At 40.4% G+C, this 14,997-nt stretch overlaps 1 protein-coding gene across 1 annotated transcript in view; it reads right to left on the bottom strand.

The window, feature by feature from the left end:
• Window positions 1–13,378: 13,378 nt before the first annotated feature.
• LOC130550296 (angiotensin-converting enzyme-like) overlaps window positions 13,379–14,997 on the bottom strand; it is a 21,999-nt gene continuing 20,380 nt past the window's right edge. Inside the window, exon 8 of the mRNA XM_057327718.1 lies at window positions 13,379–13,451. Within this exon, the coding sequence (XP_057183701.1) occupies window positions 13,379–13,451 (73 nt within the window). The remainder of the gene's footprint in view (window positions 13,452–14,997) is intronic.

The following is a 14,997-nucleotide window of genomic DNA, read 5'->3' as shown; positions in this document are numbered from 1 at the left end:
CACCCGTCGAACGTTCGTCAGCCAATCAGAATGAAGCATTCAACAGCCCCGTGGTATAAGCAACAATAATACAGTCTCATGGAATTAACCGACTATATCGAGCTACTTTTGTCTTTTTATGCAACCAAACATACATGTGTTTGAGAGCAAAACTAATTATGTTGTAACCAAAATCTAAAAGATTGCAAATACAATTTCTTGATCATGCTGTAATAATAAATAATATTTTTATTACAAATATAAAGCAATTTATAGCAAAATTCTTTGCATTTCAAAAAAATGTTTTCTTTTACGCAGTTCCTACACGTTTCATTACATATTGCTCTCTTTTCTGATGTAATTTTTTGCGGATATAAAATCCTTTCTTGCAAGTTGAAAAGTTTTGCTGGCAATTGAAGCTGCATGTTTTTGTTGGTTATCTCGCTTGGCTGCACCCACTGCCTGGTACTGGTCAAAGCAAAATTGTGGGGTGAAGAACACCACATCGTTGTGAAATGCAGCGTTTCTCAAACATTTTTGCCATGGCACCGCACAGTAATGATATGTAAATCCAATTGCACACCACTTAGAAATAAATATGGCAAAATTGCACAAACATGTATTGTATTGGCATATTAAACGTGGATATTGTATTTAAAGTAGTATTGACATTGATTTAATGTGAAACTTGAGACTAAATAGGAACTAGGCCTGTGAAACGATTAATCCTGATTAATCGCATCCAGAATAAAAGTTTGTGTTAACATAATATGTCTGTGTTCTCTGCATATTAATTTTGGATTTATAAACACAAACACATGTATGAATACATATTTAGGAAATATTTACATGCATTTCTTTATATATACCAATAATTTTAATTATAATGTATATAAATGTTTATATTGAAAGTTTTTCTTAAATATATGCATGTATATGTTTTTATAAATACAAAAATGCACAGTACACAGACATATTGTCATGAAAAGTGTGCAGAAGAACCCAATTGCAGGCAGCGGGGAATGAGGTTAACAAAAACAAGACTTTATTTACAAGAAACACAAAACAAAAACCCACGATGGGGGAAAACACAATACAACAAGATAATGACAGGACGACTACTAACTAACACTAAACTGAAAATAAACAACACTAGATCAACCAAACTAAACACTTACTAAGACTGACAGGACACTCCAACCGGACCACGAGCATGGGAACCACAGGATACAATAAACAAGGACCGCCACCAAAGACACAATATACAATGCACGAGCACAGGACAAAGAAACAAGAGGGTATTTAAAGGAAAGACAAACAAGGGATAACGACATGGGGCAGGTGTGGTTAATCAAACACTCAGGGAAGGATAACGAGGAAACGAGATGGCGGGAACAGAGACGAGACACTGGAGAGAACGTATATTATTGTCAAAAGGACAATAATATGTTTCTCTCCACACATAACCAAAGGCTTTGTCATGACTCTGCTACAGGACCAAGAAAAACATGACTAAATGAAGCAGAGCCATGACACATATATTATGTAAACACAAACTTCTATTCTGATCGCGATTAATCTTTTGATAGCCCTAGTAGTAACACAAGGTCAATGTGTGGGAAAAGCATAATAAAGAGATTTTTTTTACATTATATTTGCAATTAGAAACATAAGACTTTTTGTGTATTTTTCATTTTATTACAATATAAATAGTATTGCTCTCAAACACAATATGTCTGAATGAAAAACAGACACAAGAACCACAAGTGCACATGAAGTGGAAGGCCTTGGGTCATTTTCTTTGGCAACCGGAGCCTCTAACTGCAACTGCAGTGACACAATGACTTTACCAATTGGCCAGTTTCATTAAGAAGGCAGGACTTATTCCACAGAATTATGCATTGCACCAATTCATAGTAATGTAAGTGCACCTTCTTGGTGTTTCTAGTCCTAAGTGTATTGTAGGGCAGCAGAGTAAAGTTCAATGTTACAGTGTTTTTTAAATGTTTTCAATGCTTTGATTTTGCCAATTCAGATTTTCTTAGTCCGAGTCATCGTACTTAACAGGTTCACTCAGGGATTACGGAGCAGAGAAATTGACATGATGGAAGATGGGATTGCAAAAAGTACAAGAACTCTCTCTAAGATGGCTAGTATCCTGAGAAACATTTGCTATGCTGCCATGAAACGATACAGATGAAGAAGTGGACAGATGATTGGAGGTGGTCAAGAATTCGCTGTGCTTGATGAAGTAACTTTCGCCATAAGCGAAAGGTGAATTTATTACCAATACTACTAAATGTACAGTTTATATTACATGTACTGTACAAATACAAACAGATGAAAAGGAAAAGGCAGATTGTATTGGTAAGGTGCATTTAGTAAAGCAGTATAATTGGGGTTGAGAATCAATTGATTACAATTCTGAAATCTGAAAATTGTTTTACAATTCATTTTGATTCTGCTTATTGATTCCATTGTGCACATTTTTAGATTGAGGTGTTACCTATGGGAACATGTTTCCACCACAGAATAAAAAAAATTAAGGGTAGTTACGGTTTTTGATCTCACAATTGACTTTATAATCACAATAGAAGGAAAAATATCAGAATTGTAACAGTTGTGCATTTTACTAGGGCTGCACGATATCGTTAACAATCACTTTATTTATTCCAACACCATGCAATCTGTTTCCTAAATGACAACAATGTCATTGTATGTCTATTAAACCTCTGACAAGCATAATCAAACTGGTACATTCAAACTGCTCTGGCACTGCTACTGACCCAGAGAGCAGTCATCTACTGTAATAGGTATGAAACACCGTTAAACCGTTCACAGTCTTTACATCAATAAAAATTCAATACCGATATTTATGTAACAAATAGTCAAATATAATGTCTAAAATTTAGGAGCGCAATAGCTCTCATACTCTTAAACAAGACATTGTCATTCTGAAAGAGACCAGTTCCATTTGGATAGAACTGTTATCATAGAATTAATGTGATCTCTGTTCTGACCATTTAATGGACTGATAAATGGACTCCACACAGCAAAAGGGAACCACAGATGTCCTTTAATCTGTCAACCATCTGCTTAAATATAGTCTCTTTCTGTATTTCATGACATATTTCACTTTTACAGTATGGATGAGGGAGAGCATCAACAACATGGAGACGAAAGAAATGGGTGTTTGGCATACTGGGTGTGATGGACAAATCCCGGCACCCAGTCTTGCACCTTGCGAAAAGAAGATCAAGACATCACCTCTTACCCATAGTTGTAAAACATGTGCGTCCAGGCACTACTATTATTTCTGATGAGTGGAGAGCCTACAGAGGGGCTTTGGGCAATATGGATTACAGACATTTTACAGTGAACCATTCTAAATGGTTTGTAGACCCACAGAGTGGTGCTCATACACAACACATTGAAAGAGCATGGTTGACATATAAAACAAACATATGGAGACTAAGAGGGAACAGGACAGAGAAGATGCTTAAAGAACACCTCTCACTCATAGAGTGGACTCACTGGCTTGGTGAAAAACATGAGCAGGGACCCCTTGGACGCCTGTTAAAAGATATTCGACATCAATTTCCTGTTTAGAGGTAAACTAACTGAACATTTTTTGCTGTTTTGCATTTTATGTGTTTGGTGTAAAGTAAATACAGGGTTTTAAAAAATCTTGATGTGATGTTCTGAAGCTTAGAAGAGCATGTTGATCTTTGGATATTGTTCTGGTGCAAAATAAAGACCTTGGTGGATGTTGATAATGTTAATGCAATTACTTAATGACTTTTTGTATTATTTTATTATTATGAACTCATGCTACTGCTAACTACTCATAGACCAACGTGAACTCGTGACTTGTTAATGCATTGTTATGTCATGACTTTACTTGGAGGGGCACATTATTATTAACTCATGCTTAACTACTCATAGACCAACATGAACTCGTGACTTGTTAATGCATCATTGTAAAGTTATCAATTACACATGCACTACACATATTCAGCTCATCATAATCACTTATCATTGAGTACCATTTGATGGTTTGTCAAGTTAAAGAGCATAGCAGATGTGCCTATGTTTAGACTGTTTATTATAGACGGGGGCCTGATCAATACTAAGAAAACCATCATCTGTAGGCTAAAACTGATTTGTAGTTTGGAAGTAACGCCTGCTTCATGAATACATGTTACTACACATTGTACTTCACCCTTGAGGTCAATGGAGCAGTGCCTTGGGACCCAGTCTACCATAACCAGTCAAGGTGGGTATGAATAAAAGTATGAATAATCATGCAAAACAGGTGTTTATTATTGTCAGAATCAGAAGAGCTTTATTTCCAGGTGTGCATGCCAGGGAATTTTCTTTGGTGTTGAAAGCTTCTAGTACACACATTCAACACAATGACAAGACAAATTATAATAAAGATTTACAGTTTAAAAAGATTCTTAAAACAATTGCATATATAAAATAAGAATAATGTACAGAAAATGGGAATAATGACAAGAGAAACTGTACAGGGTTGTGTGCTGTTGAATTTACATATTTACAGATGGTAAAGGCACAAAAAAATTGTTTGCGCCATCCAAATGTGTTTGTTATGTATTTTAAATAGGGCACTTTTAATTCATTTTCTTTCTCATGGAGCAAGTTACATTTAACTTAGCCCAGTGTTAATTAATACATTAATTAACAAACATGTAATAACATGTAATTAAGGTAGCCGTTATTCACACATGAATTCGTGTGACTCATGCTGTAGTTAAGATTAATTCTTGATTAGTACATGCCTTAAATCATCATTAGTTCATAATAAAGTAACACTTAGTTTGAACATTAGTACATGATAATTTATGTACTGTTATTGTAAAGTGTTACCCATTTTTTTATGTATGTCAGTTCATGGTGCTTTAACTAATGTTAACAGTGACAACGTATGATTTTAGTAATGTATTAGTAAATGCTGAAATTAACATTAATTAATATTAATAAATGCTGTAGAAGTATTGTTCATTGTTAGTTCATGTTAGCTAATGCATTAACTTATTTTAAACAAATAGCACCTTACTGTAAAGTGTTACCCAGAAACCTTTTAAAATGTTCATGTTCTGTTGAGATTTTCTTCCTTTTATTTTACTTACTGTTAGAATGACTTTGATCCAATGACCAAAGTGTACGCATGATAAATATATTTATTAAAGAAATATTTTTTAATGTTCATGAGCATATATATACAAAGAAAATAAAAGTAAGTGTATCATTAACTCTTACATTAACTAAAATAGGAATGCATTAAAAAAAACTACACACAGATATGAGTGTCAACCTCAGGTGTCAAACATGTTTATAAACTGTAAAAATTCTTTGGTCTCAGTAGCGGTTAACACATCACATGTGGTGAAGTCACTTTAGAACGAACATCAGAAACATTATAATTAAGTAAAAACACATCTTAAATGAACATAGGTAGTTAAGAAAAGCCATGATATAGCAGAATACAAAAATAATGCTGCCTATGTTTTTTCCCAATATTTAATTATCACTGCTTTCAGTAAACTTTTGAGGATATGAACTTTGTTTTACTAAAAAAAGAAAAAGGGTGATGTTTATTTTCTCACAGCATGATCTCTGTGGTATGTAGCATCTTCCTGCTCAGCTTGAGCTCTGTAAAGAAAAGGAAGTTACGGCATCTTAAAATACCAACTATATTGTTGGTATTTTTATTTATTTATAACTTGTTAAAGGCATTTTTTCATATTCATACTTTCGCAGCTTTAAATAAGATAAGTTATTTTCACCTTCTAGTGCAGCATTTCTCAACGGGGCAGTACCGCCTACAGCCATATTGCCAATAGCAAAACAATTAAAGTTGTACCTGTAAAAACAAGAAAAAGGTGAAAACACAGAAGACAGACATACCCACATACAAAACACTCCACACGCACAGAAAATGTGCATTTGACATCTTGAGTTGCACAGACCGATCGGTATTCAACGCGAGAGAGATTGAAGATCAAACTGCTCCATAAGGTTCACGGTGCTTTGATGTCATATGCCAAGTGCGGCAAACACACCAAAATACACATATGTAGTATCATATAAAATTCGGGATGTCAAGTAAGATCTCTGTCATGTTACATTGATGTTAGCTGACTGTAGGGGCAGATTTAAGAGTGTAAAAATGTGAAACAAATAGGCTACCTAAACATTTCTCCATTTGCTATGGGTAATATCTGTACCTTCCATTGCAAATTATTTGACAGTTGAGTTTGCATGAACAGAATTTTGCATGAAATATTTATTTGTAAGTCTTGGAAAACATTTTAATATCAATTATATTCACTTCCACTCTAATGACAGCATTTAAAATTAATTACATTTTACTCTATTTATAATGTAGAAATGTTTATGCATATAACTAATATATTATAAGCATCTTTGGGTAGGATATTAATTCTCTAAGTATCTCATCATCATCATATCTGAGCCAAAAATGTACACTGCTTGGAATGTTTCAAGATAATAAAAAATAAATACATCCAATAATTTCTATTATTCTAGTAAGAAGATTGTATTGTTTTCATTTGCGTAAATTATTAATGACAAACCTTATATTATACCTGTCACGAACAGAAGGTAGACCCAAAAGCAGATGAATTAGATGGTTTATTTTAACACAAAGAGTAAAAAAGGCAAACAGAAGTATACTGCTGTTGGGCTGAGCAAAAAGCAGGAGAAGGCGAGAATCAGGGTCGAACAGGCGTAGGTTGGTCGAGGTGTCAACAGTGTCCGTGGAAGTGAAGAAAGGTCAGGCAGGTGAAGTCAGGCGAGGTACGAACGACATCCAGGGAAACACAGAGAACTCGTAGTCGGGCCGGCAGAAAAGGGAATCCAACACGGAAGGTAGTCCGGGAAAACAGCGGTGAGATGGCAACCCTACGGGAGAGCAGCCACCAGTACAATGCTGGGAAAAAGGTTAGTGATAATAACTAAGCTAGACAAGACAAGAAATGCGAGTGGATGCTAAGAAAGCTAACACACTGGCAACGGAAGGGAAAGCGGCAGGAGAATATAAAGTGAAGGAAAATAGTAAGGAAACAAGGAACAGGTGTGCGAGGGCGAGAGAGCGTGAGTGAGAACAGCTGTGCGGAGGCCGCCAACCAAAAGAGAGAGAGAAATTTCAAACCCGAGTCCTGACAGTACCCCCTCCTGAGGACGGGGGTAGTGACGGTGGTGGAAGGCCTCAATGACGGAACGGTCCAGGATGTCACGGGCCGAGACCCAACATCTTTCTTCCGGACCATAACCCTCCCAGTCAACCAGGTACTGTAATCCCCAACCACATCGCCTGGAGTCAAGCACCTTCCTGACCCTGAAGGCAGGGGAACCATCAATGATCAGGGGAGGAGGGGGGGAGACAGGGGAGGACACAGGGGGAACATGAGGAGAGCGACAGACAGGGGAGGACACAGGGGGAACATGAGGAGAGCGACAGATAGGCTTGTCTTCGGAGACGTGGAAGACCGGATACACCCGGCGAAGGGGACCCGGCAAACGAAGCCACACCGCCTTTGTAGAGAGCAACACCCGTTGTCCACAGATGTATCTGGGAGCCTTCCTCCGCTGACTGTCTTTCTCCTCCCTGGCCTTACTCCAGGTGAGACAGCAACGGCAAATAAACGCTCGGACAGAGGGAACCGCAGCTTCAGGAGCCTGGGAAGAAAACAAAGGAGGTTGGTAACCGAGGCAACACATAAAAGGGGACAAACCAGTAGACGACACCGGCAACGAATTTTGAACGTACTCAGCCCACGTAAGCTGCTGGCTACAAGAAGAAGGGTTACGAGAAGCCAGGCTCTTGGTTGGCATGCTCGGACTGGCCGTTAGACTGTGGGTGGAATTCTGACGACAGACAGGCGGAGGCGAGGAGTCTTTATCCAGCAGGACCCAGCGGGACATCTCCTGCATCATGTCCGACCATAAAGCACCCAGCCTGGCTTCGCCTCCGGACTCCGCCCGCCTCAACTACGGGGCCGGCTGCCCTGGAGCTACCTGGCGCACCATCTGGTCCCTGTGCACCCGCTCTTAAGCACCCCCCATCGGGCTAAGCACATCAGCCCGCACCCTCCGGACGACCAAACAGCTGGTCAACCCAAAAGGACTTAGGTTTGGGGGCTCGGGCGTCCCCTCGGCTGGTCAACCCGAGAGGACTTAGGTTTTGGCGGCTCGGATGTCCCCTCAGCTGGTCGACCCGAGGGGACTTAGGTTTTGGCGGGTCCCCTCGTCCCTTCGGGCTCTGGCACTTCCCCACTTAGGTGTGGGTTAGGCCCGGACGAGGGGACTCGGGCTTCGGCTCGCGCGCCGCGACTGGTACACCCGTACGGTGTTCCCCTTCCACTCTCCCCCGGGGCGGGGATAGTGGAGGGCGGAGGACTCCCCCGAGTCCCGAGTAAAGGTTGGACCCAGGGGTGACTTTCAATAGATCGCAGTGAGGAGCTGCTCTGCCACTCAAGACACCCCAACCCAGAATCAGGTTGTCTACAAGACATTTGGCACCGGTTCTCCGCTTAGTAATATGCTTATACTCAGCGGGTCATCTCGTCTGATCTGAGGTCACAATCGGAGAGTGTGGGGTCGGAGCATTTCGCCCCTGGCGCACCACCCTGGAGGAGAGACGCGCCCGCCCCCCTGGCACGGTCAGCAGGTTAAGGATAGATGGCAGTCGGGCGAGTCCGTTTGCCAACAAGAGTGTTTGAGAGTATAAAAGGGTGTGGACGGAGGGGGCCGGGAGAGCCGGACGGGATGCGGTGTCGGCCGATCGTCCCGCGCCGAGGTACAGGTCTCGAAGGTCAGCCGGGAGTCTCCGACAGCAAGCTGGGCCGGATGGCAGATAGTCAAGTGAGAGTCAGCTTTCTGTTCTTTAATTAACTCATCGCGTGACACAGACTAGAGGGAAGGGATTTCTAGAGTTGCACTCAGCCTTTTAGTTTCAGTTTCAACATCAGGTTGTGTTTTACTCTTAGATCGTGTTATCACGCATGATGGAAACACTTTCGAGGAATAGGAAAAAATTCCATCACCCGTCTCAAAAATCGACACAGATGGTGTAACCACCAAATTTGGTAAAACATCCCACCAAACTCGATCCCCAGCTAAATCATTCCCCAAAATTACATAGGCTCTTTTCACAGGCAAAGAGGAATGCACAGCAATCTCCACTTCTCCCTGGATCAAGTCAGAATGCGAAAAAAAATATTCAGGGGAACAGATATCACATTCAAACCAATACCCCTAATCAACACGTTGTTGCTCGTGTAAGAGTCATTTAAAAAAGATAAGACTGACTCTAGATAAAACAATTCTGACGATCCGGTGTCGCGGAGAATTTTGAGTGGTACATCTTCCGTAGAATAAACCAATCTCACAAAACCATCTGTAACAAATGGAGAAAATGTTGAAACACAGGACGAGCAATTCTTCTGTACATTATTCACTGCCGAGGCAGTAACAGCCAAAGCAACGGATTTCACCGAAGATGAAGATTTCGTTTTAGCAATATCTTTTGCCTTCAAAGACGGACACTAATTCTTCCAGTGACCAAGTGCATGAAAATAATTACACATTATTGCTCTCTCCTTTTCCTTCACAGAAATACGACTGTCAGGTAAAGCACGTACTTTTTTTGAAAATCATGCCAGAACTCTTTCTGGAAACTTCCTTCAGCCTTTTTGTAGCCAAAAGACGTTTTATGAATCAACAAAAAATCATCAACCATGAAGGCGGCCTCACAAGCAGTGTCGGGTTTACGCTCACTAATGTATGTTGCTATACGTTCTTAAACTGAATCTTTAAACTGTTCAAGCAAAATTAACTCCTTCAAATCGTCTTAGGTTTTCACGTCAGATGCTGTATACAAATGATTTAAATAAACCGAAATATCATGTACAAACTCAGTATGAGTTTGTATTTCAGTTTTCTTCCAGGACCTAAATTTTTGTCTATAGGCCTCCGGAACCAACTCGTAAGCCCTCAACACTGCATTCTTAACACTCAAATCATTTTTAGCATTTTCCACACTAAGAGATGAATACGCTTCTTGAGCTTTGCCTGTAACAACAGACTCATGGATTAAAGTTCTCCGTTGCTACGATGGATTTCCGTTAATTGCAGCGAGTCTAAGGCAGATTTCCGTCAATTGCAGGGCTCCTGCCTGTCCTTAATGTTTAAATTAACTTTTCATAATTTTAACCTTTTGACGTGTATTCACCGGTGTGATTTGAACATTCAGTGCTTTGGCTGGCACTGAGCCGGAGACAGACTCAATCCTGTCACATACAGTGAGGGAAATAAGTATTTGATCCCCTGCTGATTTTGTAAGTTTGCCTGCTTACAAAGAAATGAAGTGTCTATCATTTTTATGGTAGGTTTATTTTAACTGATAGAGATAGAATATCAAAAGAAAAATCAGGGAAAAAGGTATTATAGAAAGGTTATAAATTGATTTGCATTTCAGTCAGTGAAATAAGTTTTTGATCCCCGGGCAAAGCATAACTTTGTACTTGGTGGAGCTTGTTGGCAAGCACAGAGGTAAGACATTTCTGATAGTTGGTCACCAGGTTTGAACATGTGTCAGGATACATTTAAATGCATCTTTAAATGTAATTTAAAATGTAAATCTTTAAGGTTTCTTGCCTATCGCTGAGCAAATTGGAGTTTTAGCCTCCTTCCCAATTTTTCTATAGGACTAGGGTCTAGAGCAGGGGTTGGCAAACTTTTTACCTCAAGGGCCACATCATGTTTTCGAATCCTTGTTAAGGGCCGCATATTATTCGCACATTAAATTAAATCTTATTTAATTTATTCCAAACTGAAATTTGATAAATACTGTAGAGCAGTAGTCGCCAACCCGTCGATCGCGATCGACTGGTCAATCTTTGAGACGTTACCTGTCAATCCCCGAAAGTAGGCTAATACGAAAATGGAGAGACAAATATATTGTGCCTGATCAATGTCCAGTTTTGCAAGCGCATCTCTCTTTCTCTTCATTCAGTGGTTGTATGTTTTTAAGTTCTGCATTAATCTTTTCACGGCTGTATAAATAATGATTCCCTGGCCTGCGTGAGTTTTTAATGCGACCGTTATCATTAATCACATTTCATTGTGATGCGCGACTGCGCGTGATCGCTCTTCAATGTTTCTAATGTCGGTGGTCAGTGATCAAACGCAAAATGAGACTCGCGCATGCACTGGCGTAACTGTCATTTGGAGGTCACTATACTGTTGCGGTGCATTACGCTTAAAAACTGTTTATTCATATGACATAAAAATGTCACTTGTTCGTTGGCGTTTTTGTGCTTTTACACTGGATGCGCAAGCAAGCGCCGCGGTTTCACACTGTCCGCGTATCTGGAATCGCGGCTCTCTGTCTTCAGCGAATGTAACTTACGAGTGTGAGCTACGGGATATGGTGAGAAAGCGTCGCATTTTAATGTTGAGTTTGTCTGAAAGACAACATCGGTCTATTCACAAAGTTGTAATAGTGAATGATCCGCGGGTCTGTCAGTGATGGTAAACTGCACCAGTACTATCTCATGCGGGAGATGACATCTCCTGCTGATATCCTATTTATGTTTTCAATTAGCCTAATATGATAGCCCATTCCATACTAATACCTTTAGCTATTTTACGAAACAGATACTTATTACCAAGACATTATTAGACGGGTAAAAGTAAATAGATAAATGATTTAAAATAAACAATTAACGTTGTTGTTATTATTAGGGCCTATTTATAACATTTCCATCTATATGATGTATTTACTTAATAAAAGTAAACTAAATAAATGCATCATAAAGAACAAATCTTTATACAGTAAATACCTAAATAATTAGGGTCTTGTTAAACTTATTCTAAACCTCGTTTTAATGTCAAGCTGTCATGTATGAATTAAAGTCCTTGAACTGGTGTTTAAATTGGTGTTTTTCACCTCATTATGGCACACTGAAAGTGGCAACTCTACATGTTACAGAGTTTGCTTAGTTGCATCTGAAAAGTGGAACAAAGAATTTCAGGTAATTCAAATAGACCAACAATTATAGACTAAATAAAAGGCCTCAAGCAGGAGGTTCAATCTGGGCTGTTTTTATTTTCAACTTTTGAATGGTAGATCTTGCCTTTCAACAATTCTGACGTCGGGGATCTTAGGCTCAAAAAGGTTGGTGACCACTGCTGTAGAGTATGTGCAATTCCTTCTACCCTGTGTTTTATAAATACTTTTATATTGAAAAAAATGGCAAAACATTTGTCATTTAGGACACATTATTATAATAATTTACAGTATACATCATTTTTTATTCTTGACATTTTCAAATATTCCTCTAATTCAGGGGCGTGCAATTAATCCCAAGGGGCCACATGAGAAATGGGACTGTAGTGGAGGGCTGAACCAAAAAGATAAACTTAAAACTGTTTAAAAAAAAATCAAAAATCATGTTTTTATTGTGTTTTTTAGCTGTATTTTTTGAGTAATTATGGCTTAAATAAAAAAAAACTACTTCACTTTGATTGATATTAATTGGAATGCAAAATAAAAATACATGATTTTTGATTATTTTTTTTAAAACATATGACGGGAACCACAGTCTGTGTCACTCCGCCATTAAGCTAAATCAGATTTGTAAGAATTGAAAGTAAAAGCAGCCTCTCTTGGAGTATTTCTCAGCAATAGTGACTGATTGCAGAACAGCAGACCCCTGCGTCACAGCCGTATCTCTTTCTCAGCGCTCAGGGTAACTGAGCCCCCTCGTCTATGCCAAAACGTAGCAGAAACGTCAGGGTGTAATAGAGTCTCGTATGTTCTAAACAACACGAGACATACTTATAACCAAAAACCGACTATGCCACCTGGGAAGGTATAACCCAAGAAATAAACCTTTTGCGATCTTTAAAGCACACAGGTATGTTCTCTAATAATTTAAGGTAGGCAGGAGGACACGGGTATCATATAAAAATACAAAAAGTTTTATTAATTTACATTCAAGGTAATAGAAATGCTTAAAAACAGTCTCACTCGTATGGAGCCACTCCTGGCACTCTTTAACCTGGCAGCTTGACGCTAGACCGGAGAATCCGTAAAACAAAAAAGACATGAACAAAGCAAAGAGTCAAATTATACTAAATCACAAAAGAAAAAGAAAATAAACTATTGAGACATAACTGACAACAGGTTCAAATAGAAAAACAACATGAGAAAAGCATTAAACAAAATACACCAACCGACAGGGCTGAGGTTACCCACGAGGGTGATCCCTATGACTAGATATACAAAAAGCACACTTCCACACACACACCGTGAACTGAAATTACACACTCCTTCACTTCAAGAGTATCACACGGCAAACAGTGAAGCAGCACCACCACCACCACCACTAAGAGATCTTTCACCCGTGGGTCCCCAGTTCCTGAAGGAAGATCAAAAACCAAAATAAATAACTCTACAAACAATAAATGAAAATCAGTTAAATGAGATCACTATTAAATCATAAACCAATAAAGAGTACAAAAAGCACTACAATCAGCAATGAACAAAATATATAACAGGAAAAGCAAAACAAAAGAAAGTTAGCTCCAAGCGGATCGCGAGGAGGACGGGACTCGAGGTGAACGACAGCGTGATCATTACGCTGTCTCCAACAAATGTGGATAACCCTCCACCCCGAGGTAAAACCACAAAGGACACAATACGCCCCAGAATCCAGACAACGACAGCAGTAATTCCTCCACGAAAGTGTAAGTAGTTCCTTTACATAAACGTCATATGGCAATGTTCTTGTAGTATACAGCAGAAGCAGCGACTGAATTGCATGCCTAAGGCCATCAAACGTATTGTGTAACTTAGTCGACACGCGCCGGACGGCTAGTTATGGACGCTGCGCGCCGACGACCCCAAATTTTTCCCAGGTCGCCCGGCGGTGCCGAAAAGAAGGGGAGAGCGCCCGCGATCGAACGGAAGCGTCATGGGGCGGCGGCGACGCCCGGGGCACCCCAGAAAAATGCCCAGAGTGCCTAATTTTTGAGTCACGGAACGAAGGGTTAGGCGCTCTCTCGGGCAGAACCACGAGGGGGCGACTCGACGTACGGTCCCATCCTAAGCCGCACGTGCCGATCAGGTTGCGACCGGGCCTCCCAAAGAGCGCCTATGCAACCCCCTTGCAGCCTACGGGGCGGCTCCGGACCCCGACGTACATGAGAGGCCTACGCGTGCCCCTTGTAACCTATTTTGGGCGGGGCTTCCCGCTGGCCACGCCTCCATCCTCAGAACGCCTACGCGTTCCCCTTGCAGCCTAAACTTGAGGGAGGCCTGCCCGACGCCCCCGAAGCCTGCCCGAAGACCCGGTCTCCACCCGGCGCCCCGGGGGACCCCGTCTCGGACATGACTGCCTCATTTGAGCCCAGCGGCTGTGCGACAGACGCTTAAACAGCCCAAAGTCCTTTTCTTTGACTTTCGAGTCGAACGTGCACATAAAAGCGCCGGTGTGCATCGACACAATGTTTTCTCACATCTGCGATTCATTCGAAGGGCCCAAAATTAGGTAGACAGTGTAAGACCCCTGTCAGTGGTCTCGTTTACTTTGGCAATGATTTATCCAGCTTAAACCATCAGTAGAGTGTATGAGAGGAACAGCCCTTCACAATGACGTGCATTAAGGCTCACAGTTGTGCTCCAGAAGCTTAAAAATGGTGTGTCCATTAGCTACCTATGGGATACATGCCAAAAGTGTTACGTGTGGCATGTACATTCGTAACTTATTTAAAGGGACCTTCATAGGTAAATAATGGACAAAGCCTTTTAAGGGTCATTATAAGCCTAAGTAAGGAGTTATATAGCATGAGAAGCTTAGCCCTTCCCAACGACGTGCATTAAGGCTCATAGATGTGCTCCAGAGGCTTAAAAAGGGTGTGTCCATTAGCTACCTATGGGAGCCGTGCCAAAAGTGTTACGTGTGG

Source organism: Triplophysa rosa, unplaced genomic scaffold (genome assembly GCF_024868665.1).
Source record: "Triplophysa rosa unplaced genomic scaffold, Trosa_1v2 scaffold283_ERROPOS281209, whole genome shotgun sequence".
NCBI classification, from domain to species: Eukaryota; Metazoa; Chordata; class Actinopteri; order Cypriniformes; family Nemacheilidae; genus Triplophysa; species Triplophysa rosa.
The sequence above is the reverse complement of the archived record's forward strand: the minus strand, read 5'-3'. Positions and strand labels throughout refer to the sequence as shown.